The 25,076-nt window shown below is 26.9% G+C and overlaps 2 protein-coding genes across 10 annotated transcripts in view; one reads left to right on the forward strand and one right to left on the reverse strand.

The window, feature by feature from the left end:
• The window catches only part of LOC122856908 (homeobox protein caupolican), a 46,870-nt gene extending 37,951 nt beyond the window's left edge, over window positions 1-8,919 (reverse strand). For 2 of the 7 annotated variants that reach the window (XM_044158798.1, XM_044158791.1), the window contains exon 1: window positions 4,799-5,485. In XM_044158798.1, the coding sequence (XP_044014733.1) occupies window positions 4,799-4,936 (138 nt within the window). In that variant the 5' untranslated portion in view covers window positions 4,937-5,485. Of the gene's footprint in view, window positions 1-4,798; window positions 5,486-8,066; window positions 8,226-8,480 lie in introns of those variants that run through there. The other 5 variants (XM_044158793.1, XM_044158792.1, XM_044158796.1 and 2 more) reach the window with 5 other exon arrangements.
• A 720-nt stretch (window positions 8,920-9,639) lies between these two features.
• Window positions 9,640-25,076, forward strand: part of LOC122856909 (ankyrin repeat domain-containing protein SOWAHB) — a 65,930-nt gene continuing 50,493 nt past the window's right edge. For all 3 annotated transcript variants that reach the window (XM_044158801.1, XM_044158802.1, XM_044158803.1), the window contains exons 1-6: window positions 9,640-9,814; window positions 10,018-10,079; window positions 10,565-10,957; window positions 11,054-11,200; window positions 20,536-20,571; window positions 20,653-20,757. In XM_044158801.1, the coding sequence (XP_044014736.1) occupies window positions 9,688-9,814; window positions 10,018-10,079; window positions 10,565-10,957; window positions 11,054-11,200; window positions 20,536-20,571; window positions 20,653-20,757 (870 nt within the window). In that variant the 5' untranslated portion in view covers window positions 9,640-9,687. The remainder of the gene's footprint in view (window positions 9,815-10,017; window positions 10,080-10,564; window positions 10,958-11,053; window positions 11,201-20,535; window positions 20,572-20,652; window positions 20,758-25,076) is intronic.

Below are 25,076 nucleotides of genomic sequence, written 5' to 3' on the forward strand. Positions count from 1 at the left end.
AAATAAAAAAGAAACAGATACGGGCACTTCAAGGCCCGGAAGTGGATGTTTTATCTATGGTCGTTGGTTTGAGTATATGTATTATAGGGGATCGGTAAAAGCCAACACAACATGACACCTTATGGGACGGAAAATGAGACACAGGTGTATCCTATTTAATTATCCAACGTTAATAAATTTCAACTAAAAGTTGTTGTTTTTTTCTTTTTAAAAACATATTATTTATGTCTTATTTTTCATTTTTTATCAAATTTTTTTTTTACTTCGAGAATTATTATTGTAATAGTCAACATAAATTGTCAGCAATTAATTTGATAATACATCAAAAATCAGTGAATTGTAACGCACTTTGTAGACGTTATTAAAAAAATTTACTGTATAAAACTTTTAATATGATATATTTTTATTTAAAATACAACAAAATTATATTGTCTAGATAAAAATATGAAATTATAACTATTATTTTTTAGCTTGATTTTATTGTTGATATGTTTAAAATTATTCCAAGAATAAATTATTATTAATTTATGATTCTTTTGTATTTTATTTTTTCATGCTTGTCACATTGTTTCGTTGTACAAGTTTTTTTTTTTGGGTAATTTTGTGAATATAATAATTTCGAGTAAAGCTTTTAAATAACTGTATTATACTGAGGTGAAAAAAAAACGTAATACTTTTTTTATTTTTGGCGATTGGAAGGGGGTGTGTTAACCTTGAATAATAACCATAATAAAAAGCAATGGTCGTGAATTTAATGCAGTGAAAAAAAAAATATATAAATTAACATCCATGGCACGTCGTGTCAGGTCCTATAATAATCCTTGAAGTGTCGCATTTATACGATCGATCGTCGATAAGTGAATATATACCCTCGACCCTTATAATTACGTAATAACAATTATAACAAGGATCTTTTAACAAAAAAAAAAAAAACTTTATTTTTCAACGGTTCTCTGTAGGTTTTTATTTTTTTGTTTTTATTTTATTTATTTATTTTTATTGTTTTTTCCTGGTGAATTTGTGTGTGTCCTTTCAGCACTTTTTTTTTTTATTTCCCGTTGACAGAAAAAAGAATGACCCATGCCTTGAGGCAATAAATTATTTTCCAGTCTTGAAATTCACATAATAGATTTTTCACGAAAACTTAAAAATCTCATTTTTCTAATTCAAGGATTTTTTATTTATTTCGATTTATTTATTTTATTTTATTTTTTTTTTTTTTTTCATATATTCAAATAACTGGAAGAATTACCGTTATTATATACAAATTGCTTTTCTAAAAGATTATTTTCCTTTCCGTTTTAAAAAAGTTTCTTTTCATACAATTGAATGGAGTCATAAATTTTGTTTAAAATTGCAAGGAAAATGGTTGTGGTCAAGGCGACAAACTTTCTTACTTCACAGGTATATAAAACGTAAATTTTACTTGAGTTTACTTTTTTTTTTTTTTTTTTCTTATTTAACAAATTTGAAATGTTAGACAAGTAAAAGTAGATATATATACGTGAAGAAAAAAAAAAAAAAAAAAAGAAATAAAATTTAGAGTAAAAGAAAATTTTAAAAAGTCACTCAAAGTTGATAAATGGTGACACAATGTCAACTGTAAAATTTCGATTTTCATTTTTTAGTTTAAATTGTTTTTTTCTTTCCAAGAGTGATAGATTTTTTCTATTTTATTCCACAGCATTAAAAAAAAAAAAAAAGAGTATTGGTGATAAGAGCATTTACGAATTGACACGGAACAATAGTCCTATATGATATTTTTATTTATTTTTATTGACAAGTATATTTAACTGAAGAGTCCGTGAGAGAAAATGCGTTCGATTTGTATTACATACAGAGTCTCCTCTGCGTCGGTGGCCACTAAAATTTACTTCATTGTCCCTGGCGTACGTAATATCCATTAGTGACGGCTTGCAGTATTTCCCATCGTCTACTAGGTACATATATTTATATACATCACATATAACCCACGTATACAACGGTTTATACTATCCAATTCAGACCGTGATTCAATTGCCAAATATCGACACTCCAATATCTGATTATCTCATCGATAATCCTCAGTTATTTTCTATTTTTTTTCACACCGATATATAGGTAATATATTTTAAATAAAAATTAAATTAAGTTGAAATTTCAACATTTTTTAAGAATATATAAATTGATTGAACCGTCACTAATTCTATTATCATCCGTTTAAAAATTGAAAAGAAAAAAAATAGTCACAAGATTTTTTAAATTTATAAATTAATTAATTTTAATGATTGTGAAAAATTTTCTAATTTTATAATTGACCGATGGATTATATTATTTAAAAATTGATATTTAAAATTTGAGATGTAAATTTTAAATATATTCTAAAATTGAAAAAATAAATTTAAAATTTAAGAAAAATTAAAATTTTATTTCATATTTAATGTTAAATTTGTGTAATCAATTATCATTTTTTTTTTTTTTAAATTGGGTATCAATAATAAGGGTTAATAAATAAATAAATAAATTTGAGTTCAAAAAAACTATTTAAAATATCTACCAAGATAATTATTAATTTTTATATTTATCATGCAATTTTTACTATTTAAAATTAAATTTATATGCCAACTTGAAAAACACATGTTAAATATTTAAATATAAAAAAAAGTTATAAATTTAATTTCATGTTTTATGTTTATATTTGTCTAGTTTTAAAATTTTAAAAATAATTATAATTATAAATACTAAAAAACTGCTGAATATAAATATATAAAAACTACAAGTTAAAAAACTTTTTTTTCATTGAATTAATTTTACCCAAAGTTATATGCCAATTAAAAAAAAAAAAAAAAAAACTTAAACAATTTATTTGACAGTAAATCTTGAAGTAATTTATGTCTATACTAATATTGAATTAAAAAAAAAGATTTAAAATTCATCTTGCAAGATTGTACTTTACAATTGTCACCGATAAAATTTATGATGTAAATGATCATGTCAAAAAAAGAATATATATCTCAACATCATCATCTGTATTGCCGAAAGTAACTGGTATATTTGTCGGGGCCAATGGTGTCGATACTCATGACACCAACTGAATATAAAAATTATTGATATCGAGTGAATTAAACTATGCTAAACGTAATAATCAGTATATTCCCACACGTCGGTTGGACTTATCCGTGGGAAACTCATACGTGAGCCAATACACCTTTAGATTTTTTTTTTTCTTTTTCATCTCAATTTGAGTGAAAAAAAAAAATTATACTTAAATAATAAAATCAAAAATTTATCTCTAAAAAATAGCAGATTTATATTTTTTTTGTAAATTGATAAATTATTTAATCAAAATTCAAGAAATACCTTAAATGAAAATTTATCAATACTTGGTAAATGGATTTTTAAATTTAAAAAAAAAAAAGGGGGTTATAAAAAAATGAGTATATATAATCTGAGTAAAAATAAAAAAATATATAGTATCAAATCACGATATTGATCAGTTGTATAACAACAGGAAGAAGAAATTTTTGAAGGTGGTCAGCAGGTGTAGGTTGGTCAGACAAGCCCTGAAGACGTGCACGCGCCCTTAACGCGCGTTGATGCCACCGATATCTTCTTAAATTTTTCTATCCGTTCATTCATGCACAGTTAAATGTCTATAATTTTGTTGTATGATTACAGGGCAGAATAACCAACGCCCAAGTCAAAAGCCGATATACCCGACGCAATGTTTCATCCATAGCTACTTAAACTAAAGTATAAAGTTCTTCACTCCTTTCGTGCTTTTACCTCGTTACAATTTGCAAAAAATTAAAATAACCTCGTTTATCATTATTTCTCATTTTTTTTTCTATAATAAATATATATTTTTTTTAAATTCATGCACGTATTATATGGAAAAAAAAAACATAAATAATAAAGAAGCTGGAGTAAATTTTCTACAAGAATGACATCAATGATAATTCTTGTGTCACTTATTCAGGGATCGAGTTTTTTATTTTTTTTATTTTTCGATGATTCAAGAGATTGAAATCATTACTGGTTTAACTTGGGGTTATATTTTAGCTGGACAAACAAACAGATTCTATATCATCTATTCTATCTTTCTGGAGTGTGGTATAAATATATATAAATGTGAATAATAGGTGGCATGAAATTCACCTGCCAGTTTGAATCAGCCTCCGGCTAATAGAACCCTTTTATCAATTTTTTATTTTTTTATTCACCATTCCAGTTTTGCTTTTTTTTTTATTTTTCAATCCTGTCTAGTCGTAACGAATGGAGAATAATGTAGCGTTAAAAAATTCATTAAAAAAAAAAATTTTTTTTTAGATTTAAAAAATGACAAATTTGATTTGAGATATATGAATTTTTAAAATTGGTCAATGATGATTATTTTTTTTTTAGATAATTAAATAATTAGTAATGTGTTTTAAAAATTTAATAGATGATGAGTAATGCATATTTTAGAGGGTCTGGACCACAAAACACTTAGTCAGATATCAAGCAAGATCGATAGTTCAATCTCCTCAAATATTTGCATGAGGTCCCAGGAGTAAGTACTGAGCATCAACCAAGTGATATTGGGTATAATGTCCTCAACAACAAAATTAGTAACAAGGCTGACATGGCAAATTTGACCGTATCACAATGACAAATTTATACATTGTGAATTAATTAAATAAATTTTACAAATAATACTCTTATGGAATTGTATATGGAATTTTGTCGTTATCAGTAATCATATCAATAAGAGTTTAAATATATTTAAAAAAAAATTAAAAATAAATAAAATAAATAATTAATTGAAACAATGACTCACATGTTGTTGATGTACATGATGCAGTGGCTGTTGAAGACAAAGAAAATCCTGATTTGTTTGTGCTGCTGATTGTTGATCCGAATGATTGACATCCTGGAGTAATCCCACGTGGTCCCAACAATCCTCTGACATATCCATTCTTTTTCAAGTCGTTTACAAGTCTTTTTAATTCAGAAAAAAAAACCAAATTAAATTAACCAAATAACTACACATATGTATTTATTGTTATTTAAAAATTCATTCAACTTTATCAATCCAACAAAATTAAGCACAATTAATCAATCAAAAATTAACCGACGGCACATAAAACTTTGTTCATTAAAAAAAAATATATAAACAAATCAAAATTAAATATTAATAATAAAAACTATAAATAAATTCAAATAGTTATTATGTTCAATTGAATTAAAAAAAAACACTTTTTGTATTATATTTTCAAAAAAAAAAAAACATTAATTATAATCACGTCACGATATCAATACCGATTATATTTTAATTGTCGAATATTTGGCGGGCCACAACGATAACAACGACGTAGACAACGGAGTCTGCCGTCGGTGGTGGTCAGTCGGCGTGGAATGAAGTTTGCCAAAAAGGGTTAGGTTGGGTTTTAGTCGTGGTGGCCACCGAGAGTTGCAGCAGAGGTAGCAGCAGCAGCAGCAGCAACGAGCACAACGGCACACACAGCATCAACGATGACGACAACGACAAGAGAGTACATTGGAGAACGGATATAGCGGGTGGTAAAGAATAAAGACAAAATACAATGTGGTTTGGATGGATTAAAGTGGGACAAACTTATGCGTTGGATATGGGTTGAAATTGTGGCAAAGGTGGAGGGACATATGAGCATGCGATGTGCGTGGGGGGCAGGGGGGAAAAAGAGGAGGAGGAGGAGGTAGAAAGAGGACAGAGAGAATTTTCATAAAGAAGAGAAAAAGAGAGAGAGATACTTGATAGGTATATTTATATATAGCTGATGATAAAGAGAGGATGAAAGTGGGATGAAATGATGGTTTGGCAGGAGGGAGTGATAGTGAGGCGTAAGGCGTAAGTCTGCCCTAGTCGAAGCTCTCTCTACTCGAGTTTTAGAGGTGGCGCCAATACCTGCCCCCCGTTCAAAGACCTGCGTGTACTTTGTCGATACCTATCATACATTTGCGCACTATATATAAAATTTTCATTTTTATATATATATTTTATTCAATGACAAATTTATCTTAATCATTTTTATATTTATTTCATTTTAATTTTAAATCATTTTTAAACTTGTTAATCAGCTTTTTCAATGATAATATTCTGTTTTGGTTTTTTTTTATCTTTATTTTTAAACAGTAGCCTTTTTTTTTTTTTTTTTTTTTTGTATCACAAATTGAAAATTGTTTCATGGTTTTTTGGATTATCATATCTTCAATGGTTTTTTAGATAAACGAGTATCTTTTTTATTTAGTGTTTTAAATAATGTTTTTTTATTTTAAAAAAGGTGTTAGTATTTATGTTTTGATGAGATTATATATATCTTTATTATATTTGAATTTTAAAAATGAAAAATTTTCGTTAAAATTTCGATTTTATTTTATATTTTTTTTCGATTCGTTAAGAAAAAAAAAAGGGGCTCGGTAATTTTTTAAATTTCATTTGCGTGAATTTATATATATAATATTTTTTTCTACTATTTTTCTTGTGCATCATAATATTATGTATTTTCTTTAGCGGCTTCTTCCAAGAGTCACGCATGCTCATATATACTTGGCATGTCTATACACACATTCAGCTCTTGTACAGCTTCCGCACATAATATGAGGATTATGTGTATTATGTGTAATGCCTGTCATGGTCGAGCTTTAAAGTTTATTGAAGTCTTTGAAAATCAAATATAGTTAATTAAAAATAAAAAATATTCTATGAATATTTAACTGTGAGAAAATTAAACAAAAGATTATTTCTGATGATGAACAGGTGCATTTTACACAAGTGAGATAATATATTCATGTGTGTCGATGATTTTTAAAAAATAAATTAATTTTTTTTTCAAGTACTTTAGTCATCAAATATCTAAGGATTTTTTTCTTCTATTTTTTAGATAATATTTTCTTGGAAATTAGCAATAGAGAAAATAAAAAATTCTTATTTCGAATGTCAATATAAATTAGAAGTATTTTCGATTAATAAAATATTAAAAATTATATATTAATAAACAATAAAGAATAATATTTAAATAATTTGAAATTCAAGATAATTTTGTTATTGATGGATTTATAAATCATTGTCATTTTTAGTATTTTTTAAAATACAAAAAATATTTTTCTGATAAAATCAATATAAGAAAAAAAAATATATATGCATTATTATAAATTTTTAGAGTATTATAAATATATGATAGTGAAGATGAGAGGGAGAAATGAAGGATGAGCTCAACCAAGAGATCTGTCAAATTTAACGCGATCTTGTAATCGAGTCACGAATCTTGAAAATAAATTATTGTGTATATAAGTTTTGTATTATTTTTGTTCTTCTGGCATCACGTCTTTCAGACTCCCCGGATGCTCTGGTTCGCCTTGACATCCATAACATATATAACGCAACATTCGATGACAAGCCAACGAATGAGATTTAGATGCAATTTTTTTTTTTATATAAATTTTTTTTTGTCAAACATCCAGCATATCAACCGATGAAGAATTACAAAGAGAGCAATTTTTTGATATTGAATTTCTTTGCTCACACACAAGGAGACTATACCTTTCATAGCCATCGTGTTAATGGATTTTTTAATTTTTTTATTTTAAATTCCAATACGTGATGTAGTTGATGTGAAAAACGTCATTAAAAATTCAAAATAAATATAATAAATAAAATATATTTATCGATGAAATAATATTTATCGCTCATTATTATTAATTATTTTTCATTCGAACGTTTTTATTTCATTTTATAAATAAAGCTAAAAATATTATCAACTTGAAATATTTGCATGGGGTCCCGAGAGTAAGGAAGCTTGCTATATACCGAGCATCAACCAAGTCACATTGGGTATAATGTCCTCAACAACAAAATTAGTAACAAGGCTGACATGGCAAATTTGACCGTATCACAATGACAAATTTATACATTGTGAATTAATTAAATAAATTTTACAAATAATACTCTTATGCAATTGTATATAGAATTTTGTCGTTATCAGTAATCATATCAATAAGAGTTTAAATATATTTAGAAAAAAATTAAAAATAAATAAAATAAATAATTAATTGAAACAATGACTCACATGTTGTTGATGCACATGATGCAGTGGCTGTTGAAGACAAAGAAAATCCTGATTTGTTTGTGCTGCTGATTGTTGCTCCAAATGATTGACATCCTGGAGTAATCCCACGTGGTCCCAACAATCCTCTGACATATTCATTCTTTTTCATCGTTTACAAGTCTTTTTAATTCAGAAAAAAAAAACAAATTAAATTAACCAAATAAATATACATTACAATTGTTATTTAAAAATTCATTCAATTTTATCAATCAAATGAAATTATAAGCACAATTAATCAATTAAAAATTAACTGACAAATATTTACAGCTTGTTTATCAAGTGAAAAAAAATAAAGCAAAAAAATTAAATAAAGTTGTAAAAGAAAATAAAAAATAATATTTAAAATAAAATGTCATACAAAAAGCAGTAGATTACCTGGTTAAAGTTGAAAATAAGTAACAATATTTTGTGTTGTATATATGAGCGCCATAGTCAAAGCAAAAACCTTTGAAAAAATGTTGAATTTTTACGTATGCAAGATCATAAACATAACGCCAAGAAACACAGGTAGATGATATCGGTGATGCACCTAAGGGCCAACGGGGGGTGTCGTCGCCCACAGTATTCATGTTGTTTCTTTGTATTTCACGGGCTCTTTATATCTATAACCCTTAACTTGACCTCGCAAAATACGAGCATATCACTGCCTCCTGGTGTACAACAATCTTCACCAAGTACCAATCTTTGTCGATCCTATCCGCCAAACGAGACCCGGAAATTCTGACCCATGTTTTCATTTGTTTTATTACATGTAGATATAGACTCTTGTCTTATTCATCTTATTTATTTTTTCTTCATATCAACATATAAATAATAATCCTGAAACAAAAAAATACAAACAACATTATGTGACAATTATATTTTACAGCCATGTCATATTAATTGGCAGTTACTCAGTGTGACATAATTAACAACACAAATAAATTGAAATTGTTTGTCGTATTATTTATATATAATACAAATTGTTGTTATGAATGATTTTATCAACACAAAGTGGCTATAAATTAAGCCACTTTATTGTCAAATATATTTACATTGACAAAATGTACTCCAACATATGACGATAAATACGTTTTTTTCCAGACGATTGTCACAGTTATACGATAAAATGCTTTCAATAAATTTACGTTTTCAATGTGTCATTGTGAGTAAATAAAATAATGGGATTTAATCAATTGCCTCAATAGACACGTTAAATACAATTTCAATTCACCATAAAATCAATGAAAGAAAAAATAAAAAAACAATTAATGAAAATATAAAAATTACAGGTTAATTTTTTTCTTTTACAAGCAAACAAATAAATAAACTTACCTCGAGTGATTATGTATTTTTCTTTTAAATAATTTAAGCATTATTAATTGCTGTTTTATTAATTAAATGTTAATTATTATCAAGTTGATTATGAGTAATATTTTCACTGGAATGATGACGATAAAAAATGACGCGTCCCTATAAGAATGTATACATATATAGGTATGTATTTTTTTTTTTTTTTTTTTTCAGGGCAAATGTCTGACTTACCGACTAAAATGAAAAGTAGTTGACCGCCAGGCTCGTGGCAATCGGCTCAGTGGCCAACATGGCGTCGCCGAATGAATTGTCAATTGAAGAAATACGTAAATATTTATTAAATAATGGTGGTTTAGCTCGTAATCATGATCTTGTTAAATATTTTAAAAATTATTTAACAGATCCCCTAACACGTGGTAAGTTTGTTTAAGTCAAATCACTAATCTACATTAGCTGTCTTAATATTTTTTTGTTATCGTGTTTATGTGTCATCTAGCTCAACAAAATTGACCCCAGTTAACCTATGTTTACAAATATAAAAAACAATATTATTAAATTAAATCATGTGTGTTATCATAATTAATTTGTAATTGACATTTATCAATTTTTTATATTACAGTTGAAGCAAGAAATAAATTCAAAGAATATGTCAACACATTGGCTACAATTAAAAATGAAGATGTGAGTTTTTTGTATATTTTTATTTGATAAATTATGTGTGTGATAGTATTAGTATTGTGACTTGTGTTTGTGTTATTTTTATCTGTGTGTTTATGAAAGTATAGCTTGTGGCCAAATTGTTCTGACAGTGGAACGACTTGTTGCTCTAAAAGACATGCTCTCTTACAACGTTGCCATATTCACTTTATTTATATCTAATAAATTAAATATTATTAATTGATTATCATTTACAAGATTTGATATGAGCTTAAATTATCAACAAGTATCTCAAAACTACAACAAAGTTATAGTATTGATAAAAAAATGATTTGTTTTTATTAACAATCATCACGTACATTAATTGATAACAGAGAAACTTGATGAATCACTTCCTGAAATTTAATATCATTATAAACATTTGTTAAATATTTATGTAGCTTATAAAAATACCAAGAATATTGACTGTTTTAATAACAGAATGACATTATTTTTTTTATTAATTTTAGGGTGAAAAATATTTAGTATTAAAAAAAAAGTATCGAACCAATTTTGAGGATGTTACAACAAAGTATTATGACAGTGGATCACCAATATCAACATCAGATTTTTCAACTCCAACATCACCAGTTCGTGATCCACCACCTTATCGTCCACCACCACCTGCACCATTAAGTCCAACATCATCTGATATATCATCACCATCATCATCAAGCTATCGTGTAGCTGACGATTTATATGCAACAGTTAATAAACGTAATCATTCAGAAGTTAACTCACCAATAGCTTCACCACCAATTGTTCCACCACGTAGAAAAAGTCAGGATAAATTTCGTCTGGAAAATAAAGAAAATAATATCAGTATTGATAAATTAAATAATAGTCTTGCTGAAGAAATCAAGGTAATGATAAATTTATTTATTTAAATTCAAAAAAAAAAAGAAAATATATATTTTACTTGTTTAAATATTTAATTAAATTCGTTAAAATTTATTCAGGATGATGATGGAACATCAGGAAATAGTGGCATTGAATTGCCAAGTTTTCGTGAACGTATGCAACGTTTTAATCAAATGGCATGTGAGACGGATCTTCCTGGGCGTCCCAATGGAACAACGACCCCAACAAAAAAACGCACCGAGAAGGTAAGATTAAAAATAAATAATTTTTTTATTTTTTTTTTATTTAAAAATACAATATGATTACTGTTAATTTTGTGAGGCTACAATGATATAACAATACGCGTTATATCTAAATAAAGACTTCGAAGAAATTTCAAAAGAATTAAAATAAAAAATAAATATTACGTGCTTGTGTGCTCATCTGGCATACTCAATTGATTATCAAGAAAAATTATTCTTTTGTCGGTTAATTCACTAGCTTATTTTTCCAAAACATTGCGTTTTTCGTTTTTTTTTTTTTTAAATTTATTTATCATATTTTTTAAATAATAATTTTATAGATTTTTATCATTTTTTTTATTTTCATAAATTTATTTCCCATTATTCAAAACGATCAAAAATTACAGATTAATATAGAAAAAAAAAGGGGAAAAAATATAAAAATTTATCGTTCATAGTCATATATGAATATCCTGCTCGGTGTGTTGTGTATATCTTTACAAAGGATCAGAATGTTTCGTACCTGTGTTGTTCGTAAATCATAATTAGTCGAGAGTTTAAAATTAAATGTATACACATATATCGGTTACAAAGCTTGACTCTAACGTAACCGGATGCTTAATCATAATTCAAATATATATTTATATTGAGCGGTTTTAATAAAAGAAACCAAAATCATGTTGTACAATCTGCCAAGTCAACAAAATTGCATAAACAACAAATATCATATTGAATAATATAAAAATAAAATATAAATAATCATCGAAAAGTTATCAAATGAATTGTGTGTCTACATATATCCACGCATAAAAGAAAGGAAGAAAAATTATCTCTAAATCTTTATCGATGTGGTGGGTCCTTTTTTTTATTCATTAAATAATTTGACAATTTCAATATCATCATTTTTTTTTTTTTTGTCATACAACTGCGTTGAAAGTAACCAGGCACCCCACGACGGACATCCTGTTATCTTTGTGTTTTGTTGATGATGATGATGCCGGCATGCACTTGCAACTCGTATTTTTTTTTTATATTTTATTTTCTTATAATTATCATGCACAATGGTAACTTGTCTTTTAGCCACTGGCATTACAATGAGTTGACTCTGTCGCGTGCCGACTTTAACTATATACTATTTTTTGTATAATAGTTTTTACGTGACTGATTGATTTTTAATGTTTTGATCAATGTTGATAAACCTTAGCGCCATTTATACAACTATTATTTATATTTTTGTTATTTTAATTGACAAAGAGGTTGATGATTTCATCAGCAACATTAAATAAATAATTTTTTTTTATTAAAAAAAAATTATTATAATAACCGTAATATATTCTAAATAGCTTCATCAATTGATGATAATTTGAAAATTAAAACATTTTTCATGTTTCAATTCAACATGAAATATATAAATATATATATTTTTTTTCTTTCATTTAATTAAAACTACTTTTAGAAATACATGTTTTTTATTTTTTCATTATTTAGAAAATCATAAAATTGTTTCTTTTTTAATAGTCTGGGAGTATTAATGTTTTTTTCCTTTTTTTCTCTTCTATATAGCTAAATTAATAATAATTATTAACAGTTGAACATACAAGCTTTTTAAAGTAAAAAAATTATTTTTTTCTTTTTAAAAAATTCAGAGAGTTACTTGTTGTTGCCCTCAGGCCTTTTCCTAATTAAGATCACGCGTGTTCTTGTGCATGAAATTCTCTTTTTAGTGGTCCTCTCTCATCAAGAAATTCTATCCAATGTTGAGAGAGAGAGTCTAGACGAACATCAGAGTAAAACAACTATACACATATAAAATATATATATACATATAAACTAATACTATCTCATACGAAAATCTCATTCTCCAAGTCTAAAACTGTAAGGGAAACTTGTGAGTTTTGTATATAGTTTCTAGCATACATTAAGAAGGACGAAACTTGGATGATGGTAGTTTTGGCCTCTGGCATGGCCTTATATAGTTTTCATCTTGAAAATATATATCTATATGGGTGGAGTTTAAACAAGGTTGGCATACACTTTGACGGTTTTAATGTTAAAAGGGTTGAGAGAGTGTTAAACCGCACAAAGTAATCTTACAGTATGTATATGCAAAGAGGGTTTGAGACAGTGTTGAAATAGACTAAGGTAAAAGGTATAAGACTTTGTTTTTAGGGGGGGCCACAGCTTGCATGATTTCTGACAACGACATTGTCGACAACTTTCAACTGTTAGTTAAATTATGCGCGTGTCTTACAGACAGTAGCTTCTATATATTTTCCATATACCATATCTATTCATCTCTATAAACATAATCATTATTCAATTTTTTATTTTTTTCATAAACTTTATATATTATTAAAGTATATATTTTATTTTTTTTATCATATGAAAAGTGATTGAGTATACCACACCAAATATGATATCTTAAAAAGATAAAATATATATATTTTGACATCTATTAAAAAATTTATTAAAATAAATTAATATTAAAATAAAAAAAAAAAAAATTACAACGACAATATATTGAAAAATTAAAGTTAAAAAATGAGGCTAATATTAAAAAAAAAAAAAAAAAATTCTTATCTTATTTTTAAGGTTAAATCAGTGAATCAACGGTATATTAAAATTTTTTTTTTCTACAGTCTGAATGATCCATTCAATGTGATCTATGATGAATGACTGGAAAAATTTTTTAAATGCGCCCAACTGTGGTAGACATTTTTCTCTCACTTTGATGTGTGTATAAAACAAAAAAAAAACAAAAAAATTGTGTTTATCTCATTTTAAAAATTATATTTAAAAAAAGCTATATTCGTTGATTCAACATTGTGGTAGGCGTTTTTATTGCTCTCAGTATGAGCTCGCTATCTTCAATGTCAAATCTATATAATATTTGATGATACACAAGACGATTAGTACTTGACTTCTATTTATTTACCCATTTATAATATATATTTTTTTATTATTAATTTGCATCCGGAAACTATGAAGGTGTATATCATTGTTAATATTAAAAATTCATTTAAGTCATTATTCAGGTAGACAACATGGGGTTCGTATTCGTCGTACGGAAGCACCTGGCAATGAAATTTAAAAATAATATATTTTATTCTCAGTGTGTCTTTGGCCTCCAATTTCTCAGATATATATAAACACAAATTTTAACCCATCCATTTAGTCACTATTAGTCGAAAAGATACGTATGATAGGCACAAGAATTTTTTATTTATTTCATTTGTTATATACACTTATTTTATTCATTCAAACATATCTTGTCCACGGTAGGTGAAAACAAATTAGTTATTTTGATAAAAGTCGATTTGAGAATTCACCTGGAATTTTTTTTCTGCCTGTCCATCGTTCCAACACGTTTGTTCTTTGTTTATATATATCTTCTTTTTGTTATTATTATTATATTTATTTTTATTTCTTTTTTTAATGATGGGAACTTTTTTTTCGTTTCTTATATATCATTGATTGAAGGATGAATTGATTGATTTAATAAACAGATATAACTGCTAACTTTCATTTGAATTAATTCATTGATTTTATTTATTTTTTTTTATTTATAAAGTCAGAGTAATTTTTTAAAATTATTTTCTTTGATGAGCCTCTTGGCATGACGTCTGAACATGACATTAGGAGTATATTTTTTTTTATTTTGCGGGATGGGAGTTTATATTGTCACCGCAACAAATATATATGCTTCAAGCAAATGGATAATGGGTGTGGGTGTCTTGTTGAGAATAAACCAACGACATTCCATCTACCTTTGAGATTGTAACGGACCAAAACACAGTATCACTTTTTCATTCAAATTGATCCATTCTACTGTAAAACTTGTTTATATATTATTCTTCTCTCAAATCAACAAATTTTGATTTAATTTGAGTATTAAATTGATAAGCTTGATTGAATTGACTGTATAATATAAAATAAAAACCCTAAAGGCTAAAATATTTGTTTGATAGGATAGTTTGATTAGAAAGAAAAAGAAAAATGATTCTAAATTAATTCTAATGTCACAACTAAACAAAAATTAAATAAATTTAAATTTTTTGTTTTTTTCTATATAAACACTAAATTCTTCATCAGCAAAGTGATAAAAAATAATATATATCCTTCAGTGTGATCAGTTATATTTATAGAACTAATGACACTGATTACTCGAGCAAAAGTCGTTCAGATAAATATCAGATCGGATGTAAAGGATAATCTTTTGTTAAACGATTGCTCTTGTGTTGGTGTATATTCACAAAGACACTATTTATTTTTATTCATCGTAAAAAATAAATATAAGATTGTTTGAAGAAGAAGGGGCGAGTCCAAGATCGTTGAGACTTACCTTTATCAAAGATCTGTGAATTGCACAGTGAATGGCTATTTGTATTCATAAGTCTGCAGGAGGTCGGTGCACTTGGTACTTTAGTATTTGGTACCCCGTTGATGTACTGAAACAAAATTAAAATTCCCATATTATTTTTCCCTATTTTCATTATTATTTTAAATCACATCAACATGCCCCAAATAATTCTCAAAGCTATCTGACTAGTGATATGATTAAAAGTAAAAAAAAAAAAAAATTAAAAATGTCAAGAAAAATAAAAAGATAAATCCACTTTTAAGATGTCAAGATTATTTTTTAAGTGTTCATATTGGGTATCAAGATAATTCTTCATTTGTAACTTGATGAAAAATGTCTGGATAACAAAAAACAAAAAAAAAATGAAATTAGTGTATACGATGAGATAGTCTATATAAAAAAAAGGGTTGGCAAGGTCCAGAAGGCAATAATGCGATATAAATATATATATGGAAAGAGGGCAACGTCATTCGGCGTGACGGGGCCCGTTATTCTCTCGCAACAAACAACGAAAATAAGACTGCACTTTCATATATATATGAATATAGAAGCACACAACAAAATGTGACCAGTCATCGGGTTATTTAATTTTTCGTAGCATCCCTACTGTGCGTGTTTGTTCAGTCCTGCTGTGAGCACAAATTACCTTCAACTTCTTTACCAAGAGAGATGAAACTCTCTCTCCAATCATTTTTATTTTCAATACATAATAATAATGAATAAATAAATAAATATAAATTTATTTTTTTTTAATAATTATTAACGCATTAAACCAAGTATCATTCTGTCAATACTCATTAGCATTATCTTTATTTTTTTTTAATATAAAAAAAAAATAAAATAGTGATAGTTATTTTGTATGGATGTTGTTGGTAATTTGATATTGTTTTAGGGTTGAAGAGACACTGAACCAAATGATCGTGATAGGTTGATTGTCTATAGGCAAAGTAGCCAATCTCTTGGTATACATTTACCTTCATCCCCTAACGCTATCTATATGCTAATCCATGGAGATGGTACCCACAGATTACACCTCAGAATTAACCATGGAAAGTAAAGGTATATCACGAGTGTACACCAGGTTATCATCTCTCTTTCTCTCCCACACTCTCTCTGTATCATTGTTTCTATAAAGCATCATCATCATCTTGCTGTTGGTTGTTTGTTTGTTTGCTTACTTGAAAGCCTCATCAACACCTACGCAAATATTCTCACATCGTGACTTGGCCATTTTGATTCGTTAGTAACTTTACTGATTAATTTGTTGATTATTTTAGCAATATCTTGACAATTTGATTCACATGATAACATTAATTTTATATTGAGAAATTTAACAATAATCATTATCATTATTTTAAAATACCAATATAATATATTTTTATAAATATATAATATGGTAATTTTATTTGAATGTATATTTAATGATAATGTTAAGTTGTTAATTTCAAAATTCAGTTATGATGGTACATGACATATAAATGGTATACCAAATCAAGTACTTGAATAATAATTCAAGTAAATTATTGAAGTGAATATTCGCGATATTGTCGTTGTGATACGATGAGAATATAGAGAATTAGATATGAGGGTATTTTAGAGAGTTTGTAGAATTGTACACGTACGAATATACCTGTCAACTAGTACCATGTTCACTATCCAAAGCAAACTATAAACTTTCTTTCTCTCTCTCTCTCTTTAATTCTCTGTCTATCTAGTGAATATTGCATTTGTTGAGTATGAGGTAAAATACAACGAAACCAGCAATGAATCACCATTCAGCCACCAAACTAATAATCGAGTTGTACTTGCTAATTCTACCGTACCAATTCTCATTCTCGTTTCCTGTCTGTCCCACGCTATTAATGCATTATATATTTCAAAAAAAAAAAGAGTTGACTTTGCATCAAAATAATCAATCATCATCATCATCAAAATCCATCAAAGTTAAAGAAAAAAAAAACACAATAAACTATGAAAAATTTTTATGTAAATTTTTCATAGCTATTTTTGTTTTTTTATTTTCCATTTGAATGATTTTTTTTTTCAGTCTTCATAAAGACATTAAAAATACATATAGATGATATATTCAATTAGAATTTAGTTATTCAAAGTGACTTTGGTATTATTATATCCATAGTCGTATATAGTTTTGGTGAAAGGCGTCGCCGAAACCAAACGCTGAATCACCCAACGAGAGTTTTCCTGTCAGTTACAGTAGTATGGTGATGGTGGTGGTACGCGATGAAGCCCCCCAATGCTTGCGAATTGCCTCGTCCAAATGAAATGAATGCGCGAACGCCCATTAGGGAAATAAATCAGACCAACGTTATCCACAGATCGCATAATCGATCTCAAATATAACCTACCCAACTAATCCTGTGTGGTTATCTCATTCCTTCTATATCGTTTCTATACTCTTCTATATACTACTACTACTACTACCAATTTACTATCCTCTATCGTCATCATACATTTTAACATATACATACTAAGGCTTTGTTCTTGCTGTTATATACCCTGTTATATTTATGTAGAAAGGTTTAGCAATTTGTTTTCTTCTTTTTGTCGCTGAATCAATTCAATAATTGTTTTTTTATTTTTTTTTTTTTTCGTCATTCTATTATGTTGTAGAATTTTATTTCGAAATGACAATGTCACATGAGAAATCAATTTGAAAACTTTTTAAAAATGATCTAGGCAAATTTAAAAATATAAAAAAAATAAAATCAAGTGATTTTCATGATCCATACTTGTTGAATAATTTGATAATTCAAATTGTTTAATTTCTTGACATGAAAAAAAAAATTAAAATGTTCATCAATGTTCCAACTTTCTCGTTGCAAGATGATTATTCATTCTCATAAATAAATATACTTGATATTTAAATTATAAAAAAACAAAAATGATATTTTTATTTATATTATTTTACTGTTATTATTCTTAATAATGTAACTTGTCTTCTTTGTAAATGTTCACTTGCAATTATGGTAGGTATAGATAGCCCCGAGGTTATAATAAAGCTAATTCAACAGTGGCTCTTGAGTCAGCTCGTGCCACAACATGTTTTGCCTCTTGTTTCCAAGCCCCATTCAACCGATATCTTCTGTATGACCGCCAGTTTCATCCCCCAATTTTCACATCAACATAGATATATATACATATTATACCCAGACATATACAAATATATACTTTATACTTGGCTGCACCCGAGAGACGTTAACCACATGCATTCATATATCGCATGTGCACATGAAAACTTTATATAAATTTGTGTGTGTGTGTATGTATGTGTTTTGACTTATTAAAACGTTTCAACATACTCCCCCGAGTATAAACACCCCTTTATCAGCCACATTCTCGCGCCCTTTTAACATCAAAAACACCTCGACTTTTTTTTGCTATATTTTTTTTACAAAAAGCCACGTGCCGTTGGCTCAATAACGCGTGTCTCGCAATTATTTCGATAATATTTTATAACAACAATGATAAAATACAAATTTTAATAATAAAAAAACTCTTTGAATTAAGATCAAGGACACTTTGATGTTTTTTTTTTTTGTTTTTTACAAACAATACAAAGTATAACAATATAAATATGATTGTTAAAATAAAACACAAAAAATGTTTGTAAAGAAGTTTGATCCATATGAGTAAATTTTCGAGGATCAGAATATAATATGAAAAACTAAATTCATGTTAGGAATAAAGTTTCCAAGAGCTCTTGATCGTTTATATATTATTTTTTTCAAAGTTTTGTTGGAAAACATGATGTAGTATATCGTGAGAAAGTTTTTTTTGAATATTGATAAAATAAAAATAATGAAAATAATATTGCTTTTTATAATGCGCAATATTAAATATGTTTAATGAATATATTATGTGAGAAAGTTTTAATTATTATGTCAAATAAATAAATGAAAAAAAAAGATCAATCAAAAGACATTTTGGATCCCCCAACAAGATGGATTTAATCTCTTTGCGTTAATTAATTTTCAGTGATCTCAATTAAAATATTAATTATACCAAAAAATAAAATAAATCACAATGAGATAGAGAGAGAAAAGAAGAATAATTGTTGCACGTTGGAGGTCCTCGCTTGTCTCTCGACATTTACCCTCTTATTTGCATCATCTTCGTTATTCTCATTCAACCCACACCCTATCACGACCTTTTAAAATTATTTATCCAACAATTTTAAATTATTTAAACACAAAAGATATATTACTAAAATAAAAAAAAAAAAATTTATATAAATAAAAACAATTTAGTAATTTTTATTATTTTATATTATTAAATTTCAATACTCAAAAATAATTCAATATTTTAAGTATTAATATTATTAAAATTAATACTAATATGATATTAAATATTTCAAAATTAATTAAATATTATTTCAGCTGTATTAATAATATAATAATTTATTTATAAATTTTTTTTTTTTAAAGAATTAAAAATCTTATATTAGATAAAGATATATCAGCCAATCGAAATGTAAATATATGATAAAAAAAAAATAAATTATATATACATAAAACTAATGATGACGCAGTTACTATTCGTTTATTTTTTTATTTATGATAAGTCATGGTACTTTGATTGCACGCAACACAATGTTAAGTGTCGATATATAGGTATTTGACCCCCTGGAGTTTTAACGTTATCGTGACGAGTGAAAATACAAACAATTTAACAGGGATGAATAGTCATTTACCATGATTTAAATCAACACTGCTCCGCCTGCCTATCATCCTTCATTCGATTTTAATAATTTTTTATTAATTTTATTTTCTTTTTTTTTTTTTTTTTATCATTCAATACTTTCTTATATTAATTTAATTTTTATTATTTTACAGTAATTTTATCTTTATTCTTTTTGAATCAAAATTAATTGATAATCAATTTTTTTATTTCATTATTTATTAAACTTTTTTTTGTATACATAAAATAATTTCAATTTATATAATATTTATGTTATTTTTTTTTTTTTTTATCTTTTCAGGGAACAGAGGAGGATGATCGCGCTTCTGTAGCATCAGTGAGTATAATTATATAATTTTTTTTTTTTACATTATTGATTGTAGTATTAAAAAATATAATTTATAATATTTTTATTTAGCAACTTGATGGAAAATCAAGAGAGTGGCTTGTGAGAGCAGCACAGGGTGACTATCATGCACTTGCTAAATTAGCAGCAGAGGAACCTCGCTTGACCAGATTGAAGGTAAGAAAAAAAATTCAAGATATAAATATATATGCTTATAATTTTTCTCGTTGCGTATATAATATATAATATATAGGTGTGTGTATACAAGGTATACATATTATTATAATTGCTTTGGTTATTTTGAATTTTGATGATGATGATGATGGGCGAGTGTTAACTCCCACATTGCCAACAATATTTTGCTGATAATTTTAGGTACATAGAGAGAGAATTGGTGTACTTATTACTGAGAGGGTCATGCACACAATATACACACGATGTGGCTTCTATGATCGTGTGTGGTGTATATTTTGCAATAATATTCCATCTGTGTGCATATTTTATAATATATGCACCTTCTGCAGGTTAATAGTCAGTTACGCGCGTATATATTAGTGGCTATCGTTTGAATAGTTGTAGAATATTTTATCAACAAAAATAAAAAAAAAAAGACACAAACTTTAACGTGTAATTTATGTTTTTAAAAAATTAATAAGAAACAAAATGTTTATTTGTTTTAAAAGTATAAAGATTATACGAGTAATTTTATTTGTTGATTTTACGCAATATTGTTGATTAATTATTTTTTGTAAAATTAACAAAGTAAAATTGTCTGGTTGATGCAATACTGTATGGTCAGTATTCCAAACCGCATGAGGCTTCGTATATACTGAATTCATTCTGGTGGACAAGGTTGCCTCATACCCCATTCACATATATATTCGGCACGTCGTCGTTGGCTTCATCCCTTGGGATAAATTGGCCATAGTTCGCGTGTTTGTGGGATAACATTACTATATACAATATACATACACAAATGAAACCTATACACAATCAACCTTTATTGTATTTGTAAGCCTGGAAAAACAGTTTGATTTTATTTTTTTTATTTTTCTTCTTCATATATACAAACAACAATGTTTTTATTTATTTTTATTTTTTTTTTTAAATGTACATGACCTCGTGAAAATTGTGTTTCACTTTGTTTCAAAATTGTTTGCCTCAAAGTTATACTAGAATTAATAATTAAATTGGGAATTTTAATTTAACTCTTGGGTATTTGAAAAAATAGAATTTTTATTTTATTTTTTTTTTTTTTATAAATTATATAAATTAAATTTATTTTTAGTTTTTATTATTTAAAAATAAATAAAATAAAATTGAATATTAATATATCGAGCTAGAAATTTGTTTGAAAATTAACATGAAAATTCAATAATAATAATCAAACGATGAATATGCAATGGTATGCAGAGTGATGACGAAATGAACAAAGGGAGATTTGAGGGATGAAGAGCAGAGGGAAAAATATTGGCCAATGTCAATTATCCAGCCGGTAATTAAATCGACACCGGGGCTAATTAACGAGACTTCCCTATCAACTATACACCTTTCAACACCCCTCAATTCATTTTACAGTTCAATTTACGTCACACCTTTATTTACCCCCAATACTTTTTCTGTTTTAGAAAATTAAACCTTTTGTTAATTAACAATCTCAAATTGACACAAAAAAAAAAAAATTACTCATTCAATAAAAATAAACATGAATCAACAAATAAAAAAAAAAAATAAAAAAAAAAGAGTCATCGAAATAATTTTATCAAAAAAAAAATTGATAAATTAAAATTCAATATGTTTAATTTTTTTTATTTTATTTTCATGAATGGAAACTTTTCGAATTCAGAATATAAATGAAATTCTTTTCAAATTTGTTTTAATTTTTTTTATCATGAGGGTTACTATTTACCATACTTGATTATTCAAAACTTTTTATATTTTTTTTTTTTTTTAATAATATTTATTTATTTCTAAACCCGTATGGTTAATGAGTCACGTTAATACGTGACCAAAAGCTTCAATGATTCGATTATAATTCTCAAAATACTTATTCTGTTTGTTTATTATTTATTTTTCTTTTAAAAGACTTTTTTGTTGTGATTATCTTTTCAGTATTATTATATATACTCTTTTATATATATAAAAGCGTGTGATGCATTACGATAAATAAATTGCGATTGTATTAGTTAAAAATTGACGGTGAGAAATTAACTGAGGTGTGTATCTAGACACCTTAACTTTAGTGCTGTCTATTTCTGTCACTCATCGTTATCGAACTTGAAAAATCAACGTGTATCATTGTGTCAGAGAATGACTTGAACTAACACTATGTACATTTTTATAAAATAAAACAAAATACTCATCCACTGAATAAATGAATCATCTATCGTTTCATCAAATCCACTCAATAAAACCAATCAATAAATATTACATTCTATTAATAATTTTCATCTCTTTCAATTATTCATTATTATTTTATTTTATTTTTCACTGCTGCTACCTTTGCAGCAGTTTATATTTGTTTATTTATTTTAAGCCTTTTTTCTTGTTTGTTTTTTAATCAATAAATAATATATATAAGTAATGAGCTATTTGTAACAAATTCTAATTACATTTTTTTCCATAAACAAAAACAAATAAACAAGACAAGGATTTATAATAATAATTGCTTGAGGCTGATTTAAGGGGTGCAGGACCGCCCACAATGTACCAATATATTCTGTATATTATTCACCTGACTAACTACCTGATATTCATCATCAACTTCATTTTCTTTGACTTATACAAATTACTACGTCTATCTGTCATTATTTAACTACTACACACTTATCTACATATAGATTTATTTTTTAAAATTCATCAAAAGAAAAATAAAGGTGTTTGTGTTTTAATTTTAGTCTAATAATTTAAATAAAGAAATACCATATTATTTACAGTATATAAATTTTGTTATTTTCATTGAAATTTTACTCATTAAAAACAGTATATATAAAAATATAAATAATTATATTCATATACAAAGCAGTAGTTGTTTAACGTCTAGCTATATTAGTAGATGTTATAGAAGAGCACAAAGGACTAAGTAAACTTTGTGATTAAACAAGTAGGCGTATAACAACTCTAGAGTGCACATTTATAACAAATATGATCTACCGATTTCAACATTAGTATTATTTAAAAGTCCTTATGTATATATATTCGTGATGCAAGGTTACCCAGTGTGTCCAGACAGGTGGATATAGGTGGAATAAATATACACCTTCTACAAATACGCCCTCTAATATTAACACTTGTGATTTATGCATGTTATTATACACTAAAGTTATTTTCGACCTTACTGGCCAACCCCTCGGGAAAAGGAAGTGCCTCTTGTCCTCTTTAATACTGAAGAGATGTGGTTATTCTATATATGTATGTATAAGAGACCCTTGTGTATACGCATTATATGCATTTTGCAAAACTCAAACAAATAATAATAGCAGTAATCGAAAAAAGCCAAAAAAAATAAAAAAAAATAAATAAACTTTATATATACATGCAAATATACACTGATATTTTTTGGCGCGTGTACGTGACTGTATTATCTATATACTCTTCTCATTTCCTCCGGCAATTCCAATCACCTCACCAGCCTACTCAGCCTACCATTACTCACCTCGAGCTTCATTTAGCTAAGCGTAATTGTCTTTATATTACCTGTCTTGAAGATGCTGCAGAGTGCAGTATATATACCCTTCAAGGCACTTATTCAATTCGATTCTTCTTCAGCCCACTTTTTTTTTTTTATTATTTTCCAATCATACGATATAGCTTCCAGTTAGCTTATTACATTTTTTAAAATATGTATCTTAACAAGTTCTTGGTATATACTGTGTTTAAATAATTTTAATTGAAAAAAAAAAAAATAAATAAATAATTAAATGTGATGATAGTTTATATATATATTTTTTTTTTGTTCGTGATAAATTGGTAACAAGTATTTGAACAATATATTTACACATGTAAGTATGTAGCTAAAACATGTGTATAAATTTAGTTTGGTTTGAAGCAATAAATTGAATTTATTGACATACTTTATACTTTTTTAGAAAATATCCAACGTGGGAGGTGACGTTGAAAAATACAAAAATGTAACAAGAATGTATTATAGAAGTTACGAGTATTTTTTATGGGTTTTTTTTTTTTTTTTATTTTTTATTTTTCGGATGGATATATATTCTAGGCGCCAGCAAGTCGTCATCTCTAACTGGCATCGTCTTCCGCACCTTTTTCTATGTTACCGTCATCGAATTTTCCGAGACATGTTTTTCGGTGTCTTGGGTTTCAACCATCAGACCGACTCCGCCTCGCGAAAATAAAATAAAAAAATACTAGATTGAGGACAAAAATTAGGTGGACCCTGTCGTCATTATTCTCTCGAGAAAGTCTCCAATTTTCTCTTTAACAAAAAAAGAAAGAAAAAAAAAACCGTACGGAAGGAGATATAGTAAAAAAAT

Source organism: Aphidius gifuensis, linkage group LG5, assembly GCF_014905175.1.
Source record: "Aphidius gifuensis isolate YNYX2018 linkage group LG5, ASM1490517v1, whole genome shotgun sequence".
Classification (NCBI taxonomy): Eukaryota; Metazoa; Arthropoda; class Insecta; order Hymenoptera; family Braconidae; genus Aphidius; species Aphidius gifuensis.